The 22,564-nt window shown below is 36.6% G+C and overlaps 3 protein-coding genes across 3 annotated transcripts; 2 read left to right on the top strand and 1 right to left on the bottom strand.

Annotated features, from left to right (window-relative positions):
* Positions 1-1,751: 1,751 nt before the first annotated feature.
* LOC130471645 (serine/threonine-protein phosphatase PP1) lies at positions 1,752-4,196 on the top strand. The gene is made up of 5 exons (XM_056841892.1): positions 1,752-1,971; positions 2,311-2,670; positions 2,738-2,862; positions 3,516-3,582; positions 4,096-4,196. The coding sequence occupies exons 1-5, from the start codon at positions 1,752-1,754 to the stop codon at positions 4,194-4,196; spliced, it is 873 nt and encodes a 290-aa protein (XP_056697870.1).
* LOC110775163 (1-aminocyclopropane-1-carboxylate oxidase homolog 12) lies at positions 2,980-6,793 on the top strand. The gene is made up of 8 exons (XM_021979768.2): positions 2,980-3,258; positions 3,516-3,582; positions 4,033-4,443; positions 4,525-4,756; positions 5,785-5,912; positions 6,007-6,228; positions 6,314-6,395; positions 6,478-6,793. The coding sequence occupies exons 3-6, from the start codon at positions 4,222-4,224 to the stop codon at positions 6,082-6,084; spliced, it is 660 nt and encodes a 219-aa protein (XP_021835460.1). The 5' UTR covers positions 2,980-3,258; positions 3,516-3,582; positions 4,033-4,221; the 3' UTR covers positions 6,085-6,228; positions 6,314-6,395; positions 6,478-6,793.
* A 6,484-nt stretch (positions 6,794-13,277) lies between these two features.
* Positions 13,278-15,791, bottom strand: LOC110775166 (probable WRKY transcription factor 74). Its single transcript, XM_021979772.2, has 3 exons — positions 14,542-15,791; positions 14,323-14,448; positions 13,278-13,956 (listed from the first exon to the last, which is right to left on the bottom strand). Exons 1-3 carry the CDS (start codon positions 15,360-15,362, stop codon positions 13,809-13,811), a joined length of 1,095 nt encoding a protein of 364 aa, XP_021835464.1. The 5' UTR covers positions 15,363-15,791; the 3' UTR covers positions 13,278-13,808.
* Between the last annotated feature and the right edge of the window lie 6,773 nt (positions 15,792-22,564).

Here is a 22,564-nt window from a genome sequence, read left to right as displayed (position 1 = left end):
AAATCATAATAAAATGAGAAAATTAAATTGAATTAAATAATAGAGATTTATATGAATTCTCGATTGCTCGGGTATTTTGTTTCATTTTGATAAATCCCAATTTCTGGAAATTTGCTGATTAGTCTTTGATTTCCCTGCATTTTGGGGGTTTAATTTCTTGAGCTGAAGTTACCTGCTCAAATTTTTGCCTTCCTAATTGAATTAGCCATTTCAATTCCTATGATTTGATATTTTGCTGTAATTTCAATTTGTTTGATCATAATCATTTTGCTAATTTTAGCTATTTTCATCACAATTTACGCGTTCTTTGCTGTTGAAAAATTTCAAAATATTTATTTGGAAGAATTAGGTTGAGATTATTGTCACGGATTTATCTTTGAAGCTATCAATCATGGACTGAAATTGTGAAATGTTGTTTCTTAATTGGAATTCAGACTTAATAATCATAGACATCCAAGACTTATGATAAGTTTTTCTGTATTTTGAGGAAGTCAGAACTGTTTCCTCATGTTGCATAGTTGTTCTCCGGTATGTTTCCTTTGCATCTCAAAATATTAATCACGTGTTTGTCTATTGCAGGCAAGATATTTAAGATCGGCTCTACAGGAATTAGTAGCTTGGGAGGTCACAGCTAGAAACGAACTGAATGCATTAACTGTTCAAGTTTAGAGCACTACAACAAAAACACTAATTAACAGCGCCGAATTTATAGCGCTTATCAAAAAGCGCTATTGTTTTTATTAAATAACAGCACTTTATTTTATATTGCTGTTAAAATAAGCAATCTTAATTATGACCTTACTATAATACAGCGTTTAAAGATAAACGCTGTGATTAATAACCTTATTAATTTATCAAAACGAAAAAAGAAAGTCTATTGTAAAAAAAATTGACACCAACCGCCAAAACCAAATTAAAGAACCAAAACCCTATGCACCGCTTTCCTTCCCACGTTCTGCATCTTCCTTCCTTCTCCCACCACGACGTCCACAGTTACGAGTTCCCAATCGAATTTCAATCCCAATCCAAATCCAAGTTTACTCAAAACAAAATTTCTTAAATCCAAAATTTCAGAGTTCCCCTCAATCGGAATTCAGAGTTTTTGTATTTTCAATTCTTCTCCGGCGAACGTTTCTGAGCGGCGACATATTATCTGGCCAACATATTACTCGGCTGGGTGTGATTGAATTATCAATTGTAAGTGTCTTCTAAATTAGCAATTCAATTGCGTTTTTCAGGATTTTCAATTGTAACTTTACTAGTTTTTTTAGCAATTTGATATGCTTGTTTATCACCTAGTTATGCTGGATTTTGGGGTTAATTAGAACTCTCTAGTTTTGTGAATTTTAGAAATATTATTTTAGGGATGAGGATTACAACGTTGTTATTGTTGTTGTTGTTGCAATTTCTTCGTTTCTTGTTGTGTGGTTACAATTTATCAAAACAAGGGCATGCCTTATTACCAGTGAAGCTGTGAATCAACCCAAATGACATAACCAAGCAAGACAGGAAAACTTATGATTTACAGAGTAGTTCACAAATAGCCACCAACCCTACATTGCGTTTAGGCGTTTATTTATTGTGTATGGCAGGTTGTCAGGCGCGGGTTTTAATGGTTCAATTTACATTCAGTTTACACTAGCTTCAACTAATTTAGCTATATTACCTTGTTATGACCTGACATGAGATTCCTGCTCTTCACTTGATTGTGTATTGGCTGGTGTTTTATCTAAAAGGTGGATAGTATTTTTATGTGCTGTTACTACAAGCAAGGTGGATGGTATTTTATCCGCAAAAGTATCTTAGCTTCAGATTTTCCAGTTTTCACAAGTTCTTTGATGAATAATGATTGGAAAAAAGTGAAAGGGAGTTTAGAAAATGGCGAGGAAACAAAGAAGAGAGAGAGAGGAATAATAAGGGCATTTGAATTTGAGATTCCTGTTTGTACCATTGTGCCTTCAGTATACCTTGGTATGGGCTACATGTTGAGTTACCTGTTTTAGGCCTTGTATACTTGTTAGGGAATAGGGATGTCTTTTGCTGCGATCTTGAAAGAATAGTTAAGCCTTCAGCATTTACAGAGAGACTATTTCTCATTGACACATGATCTGATATGTATTCCCCATCTGTTCTAATACAACACTTAAGACCTACCGACAATTTAATAAGCCATTCATCATTACCTAAAAGCCAAAAAAAAAATCTTCGATTCTTCCAGAAATGAACACCATATAGTTTCCATTTTGATTTATTGTGATTGCTAAAGTGTTGAATTTCATGTCTGACTGAATATTTGCATGTGACTCGCAGGTGACATACATGGCCAATATTCTGATCTCCTAAGACTTTTTGAGTATGGTGGATTTCCTCCTCAAGCAAATTACTTATTTTTGGGTGATTATATTGACAGAGGCAAACAAAGCCTGAAGACAATTTGCCTTCTTCTTGCGTATAAGATTAAGTACCCTGAAAATTTCTTCCTCTTGAGGGGAAACCACGAATGTGCTTCCATAAACCGTATCTATGGATTTTATGACGAATGCAAGAGAAGACTTAATGTTAGATTGTGGAAAGTCTTCACTGAAAGTTTTAACTGTATACCAGTTGCATCCCTCATCGATGAGAAAATTCTATGGAGGTCTCTCACCCGATCTACAGAATTTGGATCAGGTACGGAATATGTAGAGGCCTAATGATGTGCCTGATACGGGTTTACTGTGTGACCTTCTCTGGTCAGATCCTAGCAAAGACGTCCAAGGCTGGGGTATGAATGATAGGGGAGTTTCATATACATTTGGTGCTGACAAGGTTACCGAGTTCCTTCAGAAGCATGATTTAGACCTTGTCTGCCGTGCACATCAGGTCAGGCTGCCAAATTAACAGCATCTAATTCACAGCATTTATGAAAAAATGATGTTGTTATAATCAAATAAAGTATAATACATCGTTTTTTATTAATGTGTTGTTGAAACATTCGGTGTACTCCTTAACTCTTTACCCAAAGAAAAATAAGACACAATAACGCACACAAAAACCATTCACCAGTCAGTCGGTCACACCCACGACCCGAGGCCACGATCTATGCGGTTCATCTCTATCTCCCCAGAAATTTCTCCAGAACGCAAAACTACACTTTTCATTCCCAATTCGAACCCTCAATCAAAAATTTAGGGTTCCCTTCAATCCAAAATAGCCGAGTTCCCTTCAATCCAGAATTTGTCGATTTCATTTGCAGTTTTGCGGTTCTTCTTCTTATTGGTAAGTTGTGCTGAAATTTCAATGAGTTATATTCTTATTTGTGGTATGGACGTTAGGATTGGGATTTTCGTTTTACACGTTTGTCAATTAGGAGTTTGCGATTTGGAATTTGTTAATTGCAGTTTAATTGCGATATGCTGGTTTACTTTTGTTGAATTTGGTGTTCTTTTTTCCCATAATTTGTAGATTTTGACAAGTTTATTCGATGATTTTAGCTAAGATCTAACTTGGTCTATTTTGATTTTTTTGGTTTTAAGGGGATGCAGTCTAAGAGGATTTTGATGGAGCTCAAGGAGAAAGATCCTCCTACTTTTCGAACTGATGGTATAACACATTAATTTCTTGTAAATAGCGTTTTTATGGAAGCTGTGAATTTGATTATGATTAATCCTATATTTGATTAAAAAAATTAATATATACTTCATAATTTCCTGTATTGCTGATAATTTTGGGATATAATTCCTAAATTTATGGTCTCTAGTGGTTCCTTGTACTAATTAGGGCCCTCGTCCTTGGTGTGCTCCACCTGAATTTGTAGTAAAGAAGGTGAACGCGTATGCGTTGCTTAGTGAAGTTGGATAGGTTGGTTTTGGTATAGCTTTAATGTTATTAACCAGTGTATCACTGTCTATAGATTTAATTATATAAGCTAGCGTGTAGACATGGCTTTCATGAACTATTTCCATGTGCCACGAAGTAGCTTTCTAGCTTAATTTGGTTTTTTTTTTCTTATTATTGCAAGTCCTGAGTCCGTTGGCTCATATTTTTGTGCAGTCACATTCAAACCTTAATTACAAGCTGATCTGATTAATCCTCTGGAGAGAATAATTCTGATAGATGATGTTGTTCCAATTCTATATTCTGGCAGTGAGTGGGATAAGGAAGTTAAACAGCTAGGTGAGACACTCTTGGGCTATTCTCTCAAGGATTGGGAGTAGAGGCTAATAAGTTGAAAGAGATGTCATGTTCAGGAGGCAGAGTTATGGCTGGCCACTATTATCCATGTTGTCCCGAGCCCAAGAAGACAGTTGGGAAGTAGGGATCGCGTCCCATATCGATCCTGGCATTCTCACACTGTTACTGCAGGATCAAGTTGGTGTGTTGCAAGTTAAACATGAGGGGAAATGGGTTAATGTCAAGCCAATCCAAGGTGCACTTGTTATCAATGTTGGCGACTTGCTTCAGGTATAAAAACATATTCCTATATTTTCTCTTATATAACTAGTTTCAGTTTGTTAAAGTTGATTGGTCATGTTTTATATTCAGCTCCTCTCGAATGATAAGTACACGAGTGTAGAACACCGAGCGTATGCTAATCCTTGGCATGAACCACGGGTCTCAGTTGTTGTGTTCTTCAACCCTAGCATGATGGAGAACTTGTATGGACCGATACCAGAGATAGTATCACCTGAAGAGCCTGCACAACCTTCAAATTACTCTAATGAGCAGTTAGAGCGTGAGCTCTTTCTTGCTTCCTCGGTGCAAGATTTCAACCAAGGTATTCATTTACAAATGATTCTAGCTTGTTAAACTTGATTGCCCCATAACAATGAAGAATAGAGTGCCTTGATCTTGAAAGATCGAGGGTTATGTGCAGTATATGTGTATAGTATCTGTCACGTATGAGACACATATCTTTTTCCCTCCCCAATAGGTGTATAGTATCGATCTTGTATCTAGTCACTGCTCAGGTTAAGACTAAGACTTTAAACATCAGGATCATATTTATAAGATGAGGCCAGAGTAACAGAAATTATTCAAATAAAAAACAATTAGAAAAAGAGTGAAAAGTACATTTTCAGAAGGCATAAGGAAAGGAGAGAGAGAGCAAGAGTAGGCTGCAGAGAGTAGGGAGTACTAGGGTGTGCAGAACCCTACATACAGTACAATAGGAATTATCAGGAGAATGTAGTTAAAAAATTGAAACAGAATTACTGATTTCTGACTAGCTAGTGATGATGTGACGTTGACAGGGTCTGATAGTGTATGGATCAAATGTATTACTGCAGTCTGTAGTCTGTAATCTGTTTATACAATACGTGTTCTTGTAGCTTTTTCTTTTATGTGAATAAAATTTGATTGGTTGCCTTGTTTTAGTCTTCGTTCTTGTTATGCAGAATGAATTAAATGGTTAATGCACTAAACATCGAGTTGTGAGGATGAAAATTGTTGTTCAAAAGGTGGAGTTGAAACAGGTGCAAGTGGGTATTAATTCCTGTCCGGCACCTGTTTCATCAGTAATCGGCATTGGTTAAGTTTACAAATTTGGGTACTTTCTGAAAGTTCAATATTCACTCATTTTCTGAAAAACAGTGCATTGAATCCCTGGTCCAATGTGTTTATGTGGGCTATGTATGATCTCAAGTGTTCCTAAAGAATCTTAACCAGTGTCTAGGTCTCTGGGAAAACTCGCTAATGATCCTCTTTAGTTTCTATGGTACAGGCTTCTATTAGAATACGGTTGAATGAAATATCACTTGCTGATTTTTTTATACATGTTACATGTCTTTGTGAGGTTCCGTACAGCTTTTGTAGCACCTAGCTCTCGCGTCTTTGGAAGAGGTGAACTTGTATTAGATAGGAAGGAGATTGCTAGGAGGTATATCAGATCAGGTTTCTTCATTGATCTCATTGCAGCTTTACCTCTTCCTCAGGTACAACTAATTCTTAGTTTTTTTTACCAAACATTAACATTTTAATGTCTACTGGTTGATATGGAAAGAAAATTGTTATGTTTTTTCCCTGCAGATTGTGATATGGTTTATAATTCCAGCAATTAAGCTGTCTAAATCAAGAATTGAAGCACCTATAATGCACTCCAATTGATTGTTTTCTTCCAATATATTCCACGGTCTTATCTGATATTCCCTTTGAGTGTTGAGATGATAAAGTCTGTTGGTGTTGTCACGAAAACAACCTCGGCAGGAGCTGCTTATAATCTCATGTTCTACCAAGTGGATACAGATACAAGTATGTCCTATGATTTATGTTTATTGCAATTTTTATTTGTTTTTTAAAGTTTTCAAAAGTAATTGATTGTATTTTTCCTGTGTAGTGTCCTTGGCAAAAGAATGTCATGGATCATGAGATACATGAAAGAGATCATCGACCATAAGCAAACTCGAATATTTGAAGATGTATGTATTTTTCTTTGTTCAATTAAGCCTAGACATTATTATATGCATTGTCACTAATTATGTTAATTTTATCATTTTGTAGTACTTTCATGATTGCAATATTCCGAATTACGATCAAGGACAAATTGATGAAGTCAGAGCTCAATGGACGCGTCATGTTCTTCTCGTGTGAATATTGTGATGTATTAATTATGTTTTTCGACTAGAATTTCTCTAGAACGTTTTAATTTTATTTTATTGGTTTGAAATTAAAAGAAGTACTATATGACAAAGATACTTCTTTCTGTTTTCTAGTGTGTTTTTATTCTACATGTATTTAGGCATATATGATTTTAAGTTATGCACGAGACATTGAGACGTTTATTTGATATGATAGAAATGAAGTTGGATCTTATATATATATTCAATTTTATTACTTTGTGTAGGCTCTAAAATGTTTTTATATTTTATTACAGGTATTTAATAATTAAAAATTAAAATTAAAAAAGAGCCCGACCAAAAATTAAAAAATGCACTTAAAAAACAGCGCTTTTTAGTTACACGCTATTAATTAATTTAAATTAAATTAATCATAAAATTTCCCGCCATACTGAAGCTTTAATAGCGCTTATATATTGAATGCTGCTAAATGAGGTAATAATGACAGCGCTTTTTAAAAGCGCTGTCATTTTTTTAACAGCGCTGCTAATTAACAGCGCTTTAAAAGCGCTGTCTTTCATTGAAAAAAGCGCTATTAAAAGCTTATTTTGTTGTAGTGGAGGTTTCAAATTTATATATGGAAGGTTAGAGGATTCAAATTAAACAGGTTATTGCAGATTCCTGTTGCCAAATGGCGACCCCCTCCAAAAGTAAGTGGATGTCAGTCTTAGAATGCTTTTCTATGATTTGCTTGCAGCTTCATCTTTGATGTACCCACTTGCCTTTTCTGTTTATGCATTTATGTGATTCACTACAGATTGGTTATACTGATTGTTTTATGTGAGGAAATGAGCTCCTCAAGTTTGTATTGCTTCTAAGCTTTCAAGCTTAGTTAAATAATTAATTGTTTCATCTAAGTCTATTATGTTTGCAATAGCACTAGATCATACTATCATAAACCCGAGGATTGGGTTTGGTTATCAACTCTAGGGGGATTTTTAGACACGCATGTCATTTTTTGAAAAAAATATCTTACTCTTTTTACATGGACTTTAATTGTTTGTTTTTTTTTTCCGGAGAGGAGGATGATTTCTGATTCTAGATTAGCCTATTAGTTTTATGGTGTTGCTTGCCAAGTCTCAAATGTTCTGTCAAAGTCTATTATTTTGACTGAATAGCTTTGTTCAATGAACTGTTTTTAACTTTTCTTTTACGTTTTTGAGTTTTTTTTATTCTTTTTTTCTGAATTTTGTATGCTTTTTGATGTGGGTTTTGTTTTTGATTTTGTATTGGGATGTGATTTAGTTTCGGCATGCCTGCCAGTTAAAAAAATATTACTCTGTTTTAAGTTTTTTTTTATTTTTTTTTATTTTGCAACCTCATTTCTGAAACCATTATGTTTAATCTCAGGTTTGCATCTCAGAATATATCGTTCTCGCTGATTAAGGAGGTTCAATTCAAGCCTTCACTGTTTGCTAGGAATTGGCCCATTGAAGTTATTGGTGCCATCATCGATTCATCACTGGTGAAAGTTACTTTTACACTCCCTGAACAAATTTGTGTCTTGCTGCTGCTGTCAATTTCAGTTATGTAAGTGACTCTTCATAATTTCCATGATTGAACTCATTCTGATAAATCTTACCTGCGTCGGTAGCCAATTTTCTGTTTATTTAAGACTTCCATTGTGCCACAGTTATATTACTCCCTTAAAGCATATCAGGACTGTAACAATCAGTCTATTATTGTTTGAGGTAAATATCGGTGTACTTGAGAACTGGCTGAAGGTATAGACAAGGCTAAATCTTTCTTTCTTGAATTGGATTGTATTAACTTAAAAAAAAAAATTGAAGAAGGAAAAAGTTTAAACTGTGTAATTAAACTGCAGTGGGGAGAAAAATCTGGTGTATACACCTAATGTACATGTACTGCAGTCCAAACTCCAAAGGTTAATGTCATCTTAATGCAGTAAGAACTAAGACTGACATCAATTTGCATGTGAAAATATTAGGACTTTCAAAAAATCGCATGTTGGCTGAACTACATTGTCATACACGAAGTATATGTATGTGTTATTTGTGCAGATGTGAAGTTTTTGATGTGTTTGTAGCCAACAGGTAGTCAATCTAATATCGGTAAGAACTAAGAAGTTCTTTCTACTCTGTCTAAGGGAATGAACAACATTGGTTAAGATTATGATGCCTTGCAGGCTCACAGAATCACAATATCATTAAAGAACAATGGATATTTTGCAGACTGCAGTATAGAATATTATGCAATATGCTACTAAATGATTCAATGGTTTTAGTTCACTCCTTCGATCATTCCCGGAAAGCAAAAACTAAGGTGAGAAAACAAACTCAAACTCTAGGAAAACTTATCACATGATATTGAGTTATTCATCTTCTAAGCTTCCATGTATTTATTACTCCATCTTTTACCACTCTCAAGTTTGCATACCAGAATATACCGTTACGTTCTTGCTGACTAAGGGGGGTTCAATTCAAGGCTTCTCCATTTGCTAGGAATTGGCCCATTGAAGTTATTGGCCCATTGAAGCTGTATTAGTTTGACATGCCTGTAATCCTGTTTTAGATATGCGTAAATTTTCTTTAGATGAATTTTATGAACAACTTTTGTGGCATATTTTTTTGGGTGATTAGTTGCAATAAACAGTTAAAGTTCTGATATTATCTCGCACGCATCGCGTGCATATAAGACTAGTAGAATAGATGGAAAGCACCATGGTTGTCAGTAGCCCAAATTACACGACAGAGAAGAGGAGAAAAGAAAGGTTGACTTGGTTTCAATGGGTCAAAAGGGCATTTTGGTAAATCTATAACGTGGGACAATTTTTAGAATTTCATTGCTATTCTTGGATATCAAATGGAAATGGAAAATGACCTTGAGTAAAATTAATTTCCACAATAATTTTTTTTATAAAGTGCCAATAAAACAAAATTTAGTTTTAAAAATAAAATTTATATAAATGTTTAAAATCTTTTATAAATTACGAAATAATTAGGATTCAAAGAGGTAGCTTAAGCTTGTAAATTTGAAATTAAGTTATAAAATTTGAAAAATAATAAATCGTGTAACAATATTAAAATTCAAGCGAAATAAAACTTCGTTAATTAAAATAAAGTTTGAAATTAGGATTTAAAACTATTTTAAGCTAAATAAAAATAATTAAGCATAATTAATCGAGTTTTAAAAATTGGGGTATTACCCATAGTTAGTCCCCATTTTAGTTAATATGATTGCCACATCCGCGAGGGAAGTCGTTGGGCCATTAATTTGGAAACTCGCCTCTTTTTTGACCCCCTCACATAAATGGAATACATTTACTATTTTATGATGAACTGAAAAGTTAAACTCACTTTTAAAACATAACAAAAGCCGTGTATGGCACATGATCAATACAAGTTTATTTCACGGATGGAGCATGTTATAGATGAGAACTAGTCCAAACTTCTAAGGGAATAAAACATATGTACTTCGTTAACAATCACTATGAGAGTTAATCCCATTATTGGAGTCTAAGTTTTACAAAAAAAATTCACCCAATTAGAAGTTTAATTATTTTTTTGGGTTAATAATTGGGACTTAAGGTTAGATTTCTGGTAGTTTAACTCACATTTAACTCAAGGTTGACTATTCAAGCTAATAAAATAAATCAAAAATAAATTATAAGAGTTATGATCATGTTAATACGTAATATTATTTGTCAATTGTTTTGGGGGTTTTATTTGGTTCAGTTTGTCCGTCTTTAGATTTGAGTTAATAGATACTTGTTAATTTAGTGATTTTTTGTGAGATTAATGATTGAAATTGGTTAATTTTGTGATTATGTATGATATTAATGCTCCTAAAATTTTATCATTTTTGTGTTGATTTTGATTTGTTACGCTTGTTTGATTTTTTTTATATATGTTTACTTTGTGATGTAATTTGTACGTTAGTCACACAAGGAGAGCAAACTTTTTGCTTGATTTCTAAATTGATTGAAAGTAAAATGACGTTCAACCATTGTTTCGAATGAGGATGCTTTTTAAATGGATGACGTGCAGTGGGAAGTATGAATATTAATACAGAGTACGAAGTAGTTTTAGGTTGTGACTCGTATACTCATTTTCTTTTTTAAAAAGGTCGGAGCGGGGTTGGGTTATGCTAAATGGGACATGAATCGTCCTGACTGAATATGACTTGTTTATGACCCGAACCAACCCATTTTATTTAAGTTTGGGGACGACCCGCCCTTGAAATGACTCGTTTTATAGGCCTGCCCTGACTGTTTTTGATACCCTTTCCCCTGGTGTTCTTTTCTCTGGTTATCTCTCCTGTACCCTCCGTGCTGTAGTTGTATGTTCGGTTGGGCAGGTCTTTGAACATGGTTTTTTTGATGGCTGGTTGGGAATGGATTGGGATTGACATGAGTTCATCGCGTTTGATGTATTCATGGGCCTTTACCAGCGTGCTGCCCAAATCTGTAAATGACTTCCTTACCAGGTATTTCTTGAATTCGCAGTTGTTCATTCCCCTCATTAGGGCCACGATGGCTATCTCTTGCTGTAAATTGGGTATGATTGTTGACTCATTGTTGAACCTGGTGAGGTAATACCTCAGGGATTCTCCGTTTCATTGTGTGATCGCCATTAGCTCCCTGAATGTTTTTTTTCTCTGCCGCTGACTGATGAACCGGAGCATGAACTCTGCCTCCAACTGTCGGTAATTGTACACTGATCCTTTTGGTAACCCTTTGTACCAACCAGACACTACCCCCAGGAGCGTGGAAGGGAACACTTTGCACCACATGGCGTCAGAGTCAGTATATAACATCATATGTTGTTCGAACATAGTGCAATGGACTTCTGTGTCGGTTGACCTGTCATACTTGCAGAGCGGGAATTTCACTTTTCCATTGGTTCTTCTAGGATATCCATGCACAGGGGTGAGTTTGCTGGTTGAATGGTATAGCGGCGCAACGAATATCTCTAGGGTGCCTCTCTCGTTTCTTCTATGACCATGTTTTCAGGCTGGTTGCGCAGGGCGACCACATTATGCCTATTGTGTTGGGGTTCGGGTTGTTCTACATCATGACCTCCAAATAGATTTCTTATTGGAAATATTTTCCTCTTTTGGCCGACGGGGGTTTCCGCTGCTTGGTTACGGACTGGAATTTCCATGGGTGTAGGTTCTGTGTTGGTTTTCCTTCCTGATTTCAAGGCCGACATTGCTGTCATCACCGCTTGTGTTGTGGCCAACTGTTCCTCTGAGAACTGGCCGGTGAGTTCTGATGGTATTTGGATAGAGTTTCTTATCGGGCTTAATTCAGGTTCTGCCTCGGAGTCGTCGTCCGTGTACCCAGGAACTGAAGTGGTGTGTCATTGTTCTTGTTGCCTACCGATTTTGGGGTTTTACTAACACCCAATTGGCTTCCTAGATGGGGGTTGGGTTGTGATTCAACGGGCGTTATAATCGGTTCTCCCGCTGACTGCATGGGTTTTAGAGGTGGGGTTGGTTTGGCAGCCGCCTGTGTGCTTTGTGGGGTTGTTTTCGAGGTGTGTTTTTTGCTCTTTTTGTTTGAATCCGACTGAGTACCTTCCATTTTTTGTTTTTTTACAACTGTAGGTTTGTTTTCAGGTGGGGATTCCCCTCCTTCTAGCGCCAATTGTTCTAGTTGCGGATTTGGAACAGGGTAGGGTTGACTTGTCTCTAATGCTCGTTGTTGCTGTATCCTGCACAATGAGATGGTTAACTAACCTCGGGGGTGATCCGAGAATTACCCATCCGATGCTTAAGTCAGATTATGCTGATTTCTCTATAATAGATGCTTATAAGAATTAATGATTGGGTTTGATTATGTACCTTTTGCATTGAATGGGGGTATATATTTATTGACGGGTCCTTTGTACGGAAGATACGGGTTATTACCCTTTGGTCTCGGATCCTCCTTCGAGACCCGTGAAGTGGGTGTCGGCAAAAAAATGCCGACTCTAGGTAGTCAGACCCAATTACCGACTGTGGTCTTGACCTGCATTGCTTCTTTTGTATCTTTATTTGTGATATGGGATGTCCTACCGGCTTGCCGGTAGGGCTGCCCGTACACTTTGTTTCCTAAATTAATTATGAGATTGAAGGTGATTGATTAGGAAATCAGGAAAACAAACCGTGTTTGTAAGTACGTAGTCCAACTTGGGGAGCAAGTAATTAAAAGGATAATGGGGATATTATTTCATAAATTGTAATTCGAATCGAATAGGTTTCCTAAATCATTAGCTTGAACATCAAGTATTATTATGTTGGTTATGTATAGAGATTCCGAGTAGGGAAACATGAGTTGATTGAATCAAAGAAGAAGAAGAAGAAGAAGAAGAAGAAGAAGAAAGCATAAAGATGACAATCCAGAAAAGAGATGAACAACAACATCAAGACATTCAAGACAAAGGCTAAATATTGGTTGGAACTTATGGATATTGATCCAGCTTGTAGTCTTAATTGATTTTCTATCCAGTTTCTAATTGATTCCAAATTTTACAAATTGACTTACTCTATGTAATTCTGTTTTAATTTGGAGTATTAAAAAACAGAACAAGTATTTGCATTTGCATTCTGGGTAGAATATGTGTGTGTTTAAAAAGGAAGTCAATTCTCAAATGCAGCAAAAGCACAGCGTAAGAATATTTGGTATGTGCGCAATAAATAAAGCCCCCTGAAAAAGCAACGTAACCCAATGCTGGAATGAGATTCTCATGCTTATAAATTCATTATGCACTAACAAGTAAACAGTGCCACCTTGCTAGTGTTGTTACTCTCTCGCGTACTGACTACAGACTAGTCTCTTTCATTCGCCAACATAGCTACTGCACAATGTACATACATGGTTACATGTACTCTCAAGTATGATCGAAAATACAGCAAAATCTTCAATGCAGACCCCAGCCACTTAATAGGGTCGCATTGAGATGAAATTGATACTGATGTTTAATCAGGACTTACAGTAGAAAAGAGAGAAAGTTTACAGGAAATCCAATTTCTAAACCATTTAAACTATAAGGGTATTCCTGTCTAGCTCTGTGGTCTGTGGCTCAAACCTTACAAACCATAACTAAAAACCTTCACTAAACAGCCTTGTAATAATTTAACCCCATATTAATAATTTAATACTAATTAATATACACAAGAGCAAAGCAAAACCACAAACCACAAACCACAAATTGGTAGGTATGGCTCTGCTGTATCTACGCCGGGATTTTCCAAACAAGTTCAACTGATATTTCAAGTCTGCCAAGAATGAGAAGCTATGAACTTGGCATGGTTATGCTCACCCTCGTATGTGACTATCAGCATTGAAGGTTCCTCTAAGCACCTCTCTACATGTTTCCTTGCTGGGCAGCCTCTCACACTACTGCACTTATAGTATCCCCTGCAATTATCATAACCAATTTTCATTCTGCTTCAAATAACAAAAATAAAAACACAACATCTACCAGTTAAGAACTTGACCTGCTTGGCACAATTTCATTCCAACTTCTGAAGAATCAAAAGATCTATTGCTAACCCTCAACAAGTGACATACTCTAGACCAAACAATTGACAAAGACATCTTATAATTTAGGCAATCGGGTATTGTTTGGCAATTAGACTTACGATGAAAGCATAATTAGGAAGTAAGATCAAAATTAGAAATCTACTTAAACTTTGCCATTAATTATAATTGACTATTAATTGAGCCTAAATTGGAACAAACATGATATACATGGAAACTGGAAAGTGCAAAATATAAGTCTACCTTGGATGTGGTGACCCCTTAATTGGTTTCTGCCCATACTTTCTCCATGAAAAATCATCAGGAGGAATGTCTGCATTCTTGTTACTTATTGCAGGCACCTTAATGGATCTCTTAACTCTCAATTTCCTGCATAAAAGAACAACAGATTATTCGAAACGAAATCCATAAACAGCCAATTAGAACCACTTGATCATAAAAATAAAAATAAAGATTGCAAACCTCCTCTTTGAACAATGACATTTAGAACCACTCCCACATTTCAAACTCCCACCTTCATCCTTAACAAGACACCTCTTCCTAATTAGATGCTGCGAATTCGGATCAGACGACTGAGGTAAACCGAACAACTGGAACGAATTCTGGCTTAGATTCGTCACACTCCCATCCATACTCAAGGAAGATACAAAGGACCTATTAGATGACATGGTTTGAGTACAAATACTAGACCCATCAAACTTCAAATTTATTCCATTTCCACCACTCCTAGAAGAATTGTTCATCATTTCAGCTTGGTATTTCATATGCTGCTCAAGTTGCACTCTCTGCAACATCTGCTGCTGAAACTGTTGCCGCTGCTGTTGCTGTAAAAACTCAAGATTTTGTGGTAAATTTTGGTGGGTACAATTTTGAACAGGAAGCTTCACTGATAAAGTAAAATCAATTGAACCCTTTTCTGCAAACACTTTCTGGCCAATTTGAGGTAAATTCACAACTTTTTGGTCAATTTCTGAAACTGAGTTTTTGAAATTTTCAGAGGAAGGTAGCAATTCTATGGGTTTTCCTGCAGATTCAGGCCGTAAATGTGGGGTTTCCAATAACATATTTTCAGGTAAAGATGAAGGTAAATTCTTTAACCTTCTCATTCTAGCATGACCAAAACCTTTTTTACCAACAAGAGAAATTACTCTGTTGAATTTGCAAACTGCATCACCAGTTTCTGCCATTAAATTTAATTTATGGGAATCTTGTTTCTCACAAAGGAGAGATAAAACTCTATGCCCACTTTCTACTGCAACTTTGTTTGCTAATTCTATCTCCATTTTCAAACAAAATCAGCTCAAATTTTCCTCGAAAATAATAAAAATAAGACAACCCAATTCAGATAATCAAATACCCAGATGAAATTATGCTGAAAGCTTTGAAATCTCTACACATTTTATTACTAATTTAAGAAAAAAGAGCAGGTTGAACATAAAAATAAAAAACTCCCTTTTTTTAGAATAAAAGAGGAAGAAAAATTGGTAAAATTAGAAGAGTAGAGAATCAAGGCATTTTGGAAGTGAGATGTGAAACTGAAGGCTTTGTCTTCAAAGTGTGACAAAGCACTATTTTTTTCTCTCTGAAATACTCCGTAGAGGTTTAAGTAAGTGCAGTTGTGCAAAAGCAAACAAAGTGTATCTTTTAATTTAATTAAAAGAAAAGTAAAATAAATTGACAAAGTAGATGAAAGTAGAGAAAGACAAAAGAAGTTGAGCTTGCTAAGTGAGAGTTACAGAGAGAGAAGAGAGAGAGAGAAGAGAGAGAGAGAATTAGAGGGAAAAGGAGACTAACGTCTCTGTCAAAGTCGAAGATCCATGTGTGGGTCCATTTACACTAGTCTACTATGACCTCCTCTATTCCATTTTTTCTTTCTTTCTTCGACTTTAGTAATGTCTTTTTTTTTTGGGGTAATAAACTTAGTAATGTCTTTGCTCTTGTTGTTTTCACCTTGAAATCGGTAAAATTGTAAACTTAAAAACACAAATTCAGTTTATTTGTTAGATGAAGCTCACTTCTTATGTCACAGTATATATGGTTAAAAGATTATAAAATTGTATATGCACGGTGTTTGGTTATTGAAGGTTTCAATAAAAAAAAATGTTAGGTTAATTAATTTAGATGTGGGCTATTTTAAAAATAATAGAAGTGTTTGATTATCAAAGGTTCAAAAGAGAGTTTTCGGATAAAAAAAATTAAATAAAAAAACTTTTTGCATTACTACGTAGATGTTTGAAAAGTGCATATAAAATGACAACTTTATCATACTTGTATTTTTATTGTTTAAAATTACAACCATTATCCACACATATCACTTAATGTAAATGTTTTAAGGATTATTTGGATAAAACCACATTTTAAAGTTCAACTTTTTGAAATAACCACCTTATATGTTTTTTTTAAAAAAAAAATCACCTTAAACTTCCAAAGTTTAAGAAATCACCACCTTCCGTTAACTTCCGAATGTTTGGCCGTTGGATGTGGGCCCCACAGACAAAACATTTGACGGAAGTTAACAGAAGGTGGTGATTTCTTAAACTTTGGAAGTTTAAGGTGATTTTTTTTAAAAAAAAACATATAAGGTGGTTATTTCAAAAAGTTGAACTTTAAAATGTGGTTTTATCCAAAAAATCCATGTTTTAATAGTCATTTAAATTTAATCAATTAGTAGCAAAAAAATTACATAAACATCTAATTCAAATCAATTAGTCAAACCACCTAATACAAACCGTTAACAACTATGGAGTAACAACTAATTCAACCAGTTAATCAAATCAACTAATACAATCAATCAATATGTTACATTTAACAATGTAGCCAATTGTCAAACAAGGCCATGGAGTAGTATTTGTGTACAAAAATTAAATATTCTTTACACGATAAGTAATACTCCAACCGTTCCTGAAAATTCTTCATGTTTTCCGAATTGGTGTTACCTTTTGTTCGTTCCATTTGGAAACCTACCCTCATCCTACAATTATAATTCCAATTGTATCCCACCTTCATTCTCATAACCCAAGGAAGTACTTCAGAGCCCCGAGGTCTTTCATTTTAAAACACTCCTTCAAGTATGCCTTAAAACTCTCAAGCGCAAACTTGTTATTGCCTGCGATAATCATGTCGTCCACATAAATGAGCACACTCAGCTGCAACGTACCTTTAGACAGAGTAAAGAGCGAATAATCGGACAGCGACTGTCGAAATCCATAGTGCGTCAATGCCGTCGACAACTTCTGGAACCAACATCTAGGTGCTTGTTTCAACCCATACAACGACTTTCTCATTCGACACACTTTGTCAAAGTGATTCTTCTTGAATCCAGGAGGAATCTTCATATAGATCTCTTCCTCCAAGTCACCGTGCAAGAACGCATTGTGGACGTCCATCTGATGCACGTCCCACTGTTTGACAGCTGCGACAGCTAGGAAAGTTCGAACTGTCGCCATCTTCGCGACGGGAGCAAATGTCTCATTATAATCCAACCCTTCCTCCTGATGATTCCCTAAACATACCAATTGAGCTTTCAGTCTCAACAAATTTCCATCCTCATCACGCTTCTAAGTATACACCCATTTACTCCCCAGTGCTTTCTTCCCTTCCGGCAAATTTTCCAACGTCCATGTCCCCTGTTCCTCCAACGCGTCGATTTCAGCAGCCATTGCCTGACGCCACCCCTCATGTTGCATCGCTTGTTTAAAACTCTTAGGAACTTGCCCTTCTTGCAATGCTGCTATATAATGCCTGTGCTTTGACGAAAAACGCTCATAATTAACAAAATATGTGATAGGATAAGGAGTACCTGAGGGTGGTGACGCCGTAGGTGTTTTGTCGGAAGTACTATATTTTTCCCGTATTGTATGTATCACACAGTCTTTCAGCTTTGTCGACGGAAACTTCACACGCTTCCCCCTTCCTAACTCCGTATCCTCCACACACTGCCTTGTCTCACTCTCATCACTACCCGTCGTCTCATCTACACCTGAGACGACGTCTGATTCACCTCGACTAGGTGTATCATGTTTTTCCTCCCTCACAGTCGACAAGACCTCCTCCGTGTCACCCGCAGGCGACGACACCTCCTCTGTGGCACCTGCAGGTGACGACACTTCCTCATTGTCACCTGCAGGCGACACCTCCTGAGTACATCCAGTCCCACTCTCATCCAAACCCCACTGGTCAAGCACCCCACCACCATCATGCATTGCAGGCAACAAAGTCGACGTGTCTGCGAATGGAAACGTCCGTTCATGAAATTTTACATCCCTTGAGACAAAGAACTCGTGTGTCTCCAGGTCGTACAGTTGCCATCCCTTCCTGCCAAACGGGTAACCCAGAAACACACATTTGCGACCACGAGACGCAAACTTATCCCCTTTACTCCGGAGATTATGCGCATAACACAGACACCCAAATACCCGGATAGACACATACGATGGTGGTTTTCCAAATAACATCTCATAAGGGGTTTTATTGTCAAGGACCGGTGTAGGTGTACGATTGATCAAGTGACAAGCAGCCAGAATACATTCCCCCCAAAATTGTATAGGAAGATTCCCTTGAAACCGTAACGCTCTCCCAACATTCAAAATATGTTGGTGCTTCCTCTCGACTTTCCCATTCTGTTGAGGTGTCCCAACACATCACGACTCAAACAGAATCCCATTTTTAAAGAAATAACCTTGCAAACAATTAAACTCAGTACCATTGTCACTGCGAACAACTCTCAGGGATCGATTAAACTGACATTTAATCATGGCAACAAAATTAAGAAACGACGATTCAACTTCCATTTTATTGCACAATAAATAAATCCACACACCCCTAGAATAATCATCCACAATGGTAAGAAAATACTTCGCCCCACTCGACGAGGGTGTTTTGTAAGGCCCCCATAAATCAAGATGAACAAGGTCGAATGGGCGACTTGCACGACTATCACTATTTGGAAAACTCTCCCTACATTGTTTCGCCCGTGGGCATGCATCACAAATGTTTTTATTATTCCTAATCTTATGACTCACAGGAGGAAGTAACTGCAACACTTTTTCCGACGGATGCCCCATACGTTGGTGCCACAAGTCGACCACACACTCCACTGCTAGCACACGAACCCTTGGAGCCCCACGGAAAAAATATAGTCCTTCCTGTCGATCACCCACGCCAATCACCATCCTCGTCGAGCGGTCCTGAAGAACACACATTTTGTTAGTAAATTGAGCAGCACAATGTAATTCGTCACTTAATTGAGTTACAGAAATTAAATTGCAGTTCAATTTAGGCACAAATAGAACGTTATCGAGCACAAAACCATCCTCCAAGACCACTGAACCATATTGATTTGAATTTGCAGGTTGACCATCTGGTAACACAACCTGTTGATTACTCGATGTTTTGATATTTCTCAGAATTGAAATATCACCCGTCACATGACGTGAGGCCCCACTGTCAACAATCCATCGTAAATCAAGATTACCTTGCAACTTGTTTGGTGGTCGTGATAAGATGTCAACAATTTGCTGAACTTGCTCCTTCCTCACACCAACAAGCTCATGATTGGTTGTCGTCACTGCTCCCTGCGATCCGCCTCCACTCGTCACAGTGGTTGTCGCCCCTGCTGTGGTATTACTCACGGCATTGACGCGAGCGACACCACTGGTCGACGACGCTGCCCCACGAGCTCCTCTGCCTCCTCTAATCGACGTCCTGCCTCCTCGACCAGGCCCTCTACCACCTCGTTTCTTCTCATCCCACCATTCGGGAAAACCAATCAGCTGATAACAAGTTTCTTCCTCATGACCCTCACGATTGCAATGACCACAAAATATGTCACTCGCATCTCCCGACCTCGACCGACCCTTAGTCTCGACCTTGAACGCCATGACACTCTCCTTACCTCTCGTTGCCTTGGCGCGCATGGTCTCGGTATTCATAACCGTCTGGTATGCCTCGTCGAGGCCTGGCAACGGCGATCTTGCTAACAGTTGTGCACGAATGGCTTCATAGTGATCGTCTAGGCCAATTAAGAAATAGTGCAGACGATCTTCATCATGAATGTCCCCCACCTGCTTCGCTATGTTGCACGTGCAACCCGCACATATACACCTTGGAACTCGTGCATACTATACGTACTCCTTCCATACCTTCGACAAGCGGCCATAGTACTCCATGACGCCCTCAGACGTGCCCTGCTTGCAGCCACTCAGAGCCATCTTAATATGGCAGACCCTAGTTCCCGACACGACGCAGTACCGCGTCCTCAAATGACACCACAACTCGTGAGCAATATCAAAATCTTCCAGATTCGAACGCAAACTCTCGTCTATGGTGTTTGTGATCCAAGACACCACCATCGAATTGACCGCAATCCAATGTTTCATCTTCGTTGCGTCCGTAATGGGTTCCTTCACAGAACCATCAAGAAATCCAAATTTGAATTTTGAAATCATCGAGCGACGAACGGCTTTGGCCCATTCATCGTAGTTCGATGCTCCTCTTAGTTTCACAGGGGTGATAACAATACCGGGACCGTCGCCTGACCCGAGATAGTAGTCTAGGTCGACGGCGGCGGCGATGACCTTTGATGGTGCCTCCTCATCGGAACTCATGGTGATACTTAAGGAATGGTTAACTCCTAATCTCGATACTCAACAAGCGAAGAAATTCGTTGTTCTCAATACTCGGCTACACTCTCTCAGATTATTGCGGAAAAAAAAACTAGGATTTTTAACCTAGGCTCTTGATACCATGTCAAATATTGTGTAATCTCGTATCATTCTCATTAATCACACACGTATATATAGTACAACTCAGTTACCTAAACCCTAGGTACACATTAGGTAACATACCATAGTTAGGACTCTACAGAATATTCACAGAATAATATCTAATATCTTAACATATCTTAACACGGGTCCTTCCTACTAAGTTCAGCCCCAATCTCCACTAAACCAACAGATAATTGGTTACAACGAACTAATTTTGACGTGCACTTAAGGCATGTTTTCTTTAGAGTACGGTTCTCGTGAATCATGATTGAAGTAGTTTATTTGGGACCAAGTGGTGGTAGCTCGTTTTGAATACTAAAACGCTCAAATATCTGTTATGAGATGGAAAAATACAAATTATGGAACGTTTAGGTACATGTTGTCAAATTACATTCACATCCCATTTTATTATTTTTTACTGGTATAGGTATGTGCTAATGCATGGAATTTCTATAAGATTAGGAAGTAAATAAAATAATGAATTACATTTAAAATATTTACTTTGTACATTGTAATGGTACTAACACAAATAGAGATTAAGTAGTTATGAAATTAATAAATCAAGGATATATCTATGTCTATATGAGAAATATTTTTCTAATGATGTTAGAAATTGAAATGTTGGTAGATACCTAAGATAAAATGTCATATTCTAATAATGTAGCGTAAATTATAATTGTATGGTTTAATCATTTGACTAAAGTACCTACTTTTTTTTATTAAATTGATTAAATAACATCAAATGCAGAATTAAAAAATGATGTTTTCTATATTTGTTAGATTGATTCGAATTATTTTTCAATTTATTTCATATTTTTTGAAGTTTTGTTTCGAAATAGTCAGTCATTATATTTATTTTGTTCAAATTTCCATTCTAAAAATATATATTCTGATTTTTTTTCTTATTTATTTGTATTTATATTCCATTTATTTAATACAAATTTTCTATTTTCTTTTTTGAATGGTTATATTTCCTTTTATTGCTAGTTTGAATTCATCTTTTTTTTTCTTGCTTGATTGAAGTTGTGAATTGATTCTTTGCCTTTTAAGTGGGTATAATGTGGTAATTGACGTGGCATAAGTGATAAGGGAGTATTGAGGGTTTACTCACCTATCATTAACCATCACTTTACTTTAATTATATAGATTTTTAAAAGTAGATATTTTGTAGAAAACTACTCCTATATACTTTTCCCAATAAAGTAATTTTTTCAATTTTATTCAAGCTCGTTTAAAGTTTAAAAACTACATAGACACATATATATTTGTTCCTTTTATAGTTACTACCTTTCTATGCACTCGATGTATGCTTGTATCTTAAAACCATAAGCACATTAGTCCATAATTACTTATATCTTTTTAAAATTGGAAAATTTGGTAATATTAATCCAACCTTTGGCCGGTTTTCTTTTATTAATCCCACCTACGACATATTTTTTAATAATCCCACCTTTACTACCCAACGACTTTTATTGGGCTTAAGTGACCGATAACTGGTGAAAAAATCATCGAGATGGTGATGAATTGATGATGATGACTGAATACATCTAGAGAGAGTTACTTCCACGTAGGGATATATTACCGGCGACAATAGGTTTATGACGTGTTGGGCCCAATAAAAGACGTTGGGTGGTAAAGGTGGGATTATTAAAAAATATGTCGTAAGTGGGCTTAATAAAAAAAAATCGGCAAAAGGTTGGATTAATATTACCAAATTTTCC

The sequence above is a fragment of the Spinacia oleracea genome, chromosome 4, assembly GCF_020520425.1.
Source record: "Spinacia oleracea cultivar Varoflay chromosome 4, BTI_SOV_V1, whole genome shotgun sequence".
In the NCBI taxonomy this organism is placed as follows: Eukaryota; Viridiplantae; Streptophyta; class Magnoliopsida; order Caryophyllales; family Amaranthaceae; genus Spinacia; species Spinacia oleracea.
Note: the sequence above shows the minus strand (reverse complement) of the source record. Positions and strands in the feature narration are given on the sequence as shown.

What these genes read in the sequence shown, in the direction of transcription:
- LOC110775166 (XM_021979772.2), bottom strand. Translation starts at nt 15,362, where the DNA reads ATGGAGATAGAATTAGCAAACAAAGTTGCAGTAGAAAGTGGGCATAGA. An exon ending in TGTCATTGTTCAAAGAGGAG is followed by an intron (nt 14,449 to 14,541) that starts GTTTGCAATCTT and finishes TCTTTTATGCAG; the next exon opens with GAAATTGAGAGTTAAGAGAT. An exon ending in AAGGGGTCACCACATCCAAG is followed by an intron (nt 13,957 to 14,322) that starts GTAGACTTATAT and finishes TGATAATTGCAG; the next exon opens with GGGATACTATAAGTGCAGTA.
- LOC110775163 (XM_021979768.2), top strand. Translation starts at nt 4,222, where the DNA reads ATGTTCAGGAGGCAGAGTTATGGCTGGCCACTATTATCCATGTTGTCC. An exon ending in GGTGCAAGATTTCAACCAAG is followed by an intron (nt 4,757 to 5,784) that starts GTATTCATTTAC and finishes GGTTCCGTACAG; the next exon opens with CTTTTGTAGCACCTAGCTCT. An exon ending in CAGCTTTACCTCTTCCTCAG is followed by an intron (nt 5,913 to 6,006) that starts GTACAACTAATT and finishes TTTTCCCTGCAG; the next exon opens with ATTGTGATATGGTTTATAAT.
- LOC130471645 (XM_056841892.1), top strand. Translation starts at nt 1,752, where the DNA reads ATGTGCTGTTACTACAAGCAAGGTGGATGGTATTTTATCCGCAAAAGT. An exon ending in ATCTACAGAATTTGGATCAG is followed by an intron (nt 2,671 to 2,737) that starts GTACGGAATATG and finishes TTCTCTGGTCAG; the next exon opens with ATCCTAGCAAAGACGTCCAA. An exon ending in TCCTACTTTTCGAACTGATG is followed by an intron (nt 3,583 to 4,095) that starts GTATAACACATT and finishes TAATTCTGATAG; the next exon opens with ATGATGTTGTTCCAATTCTA.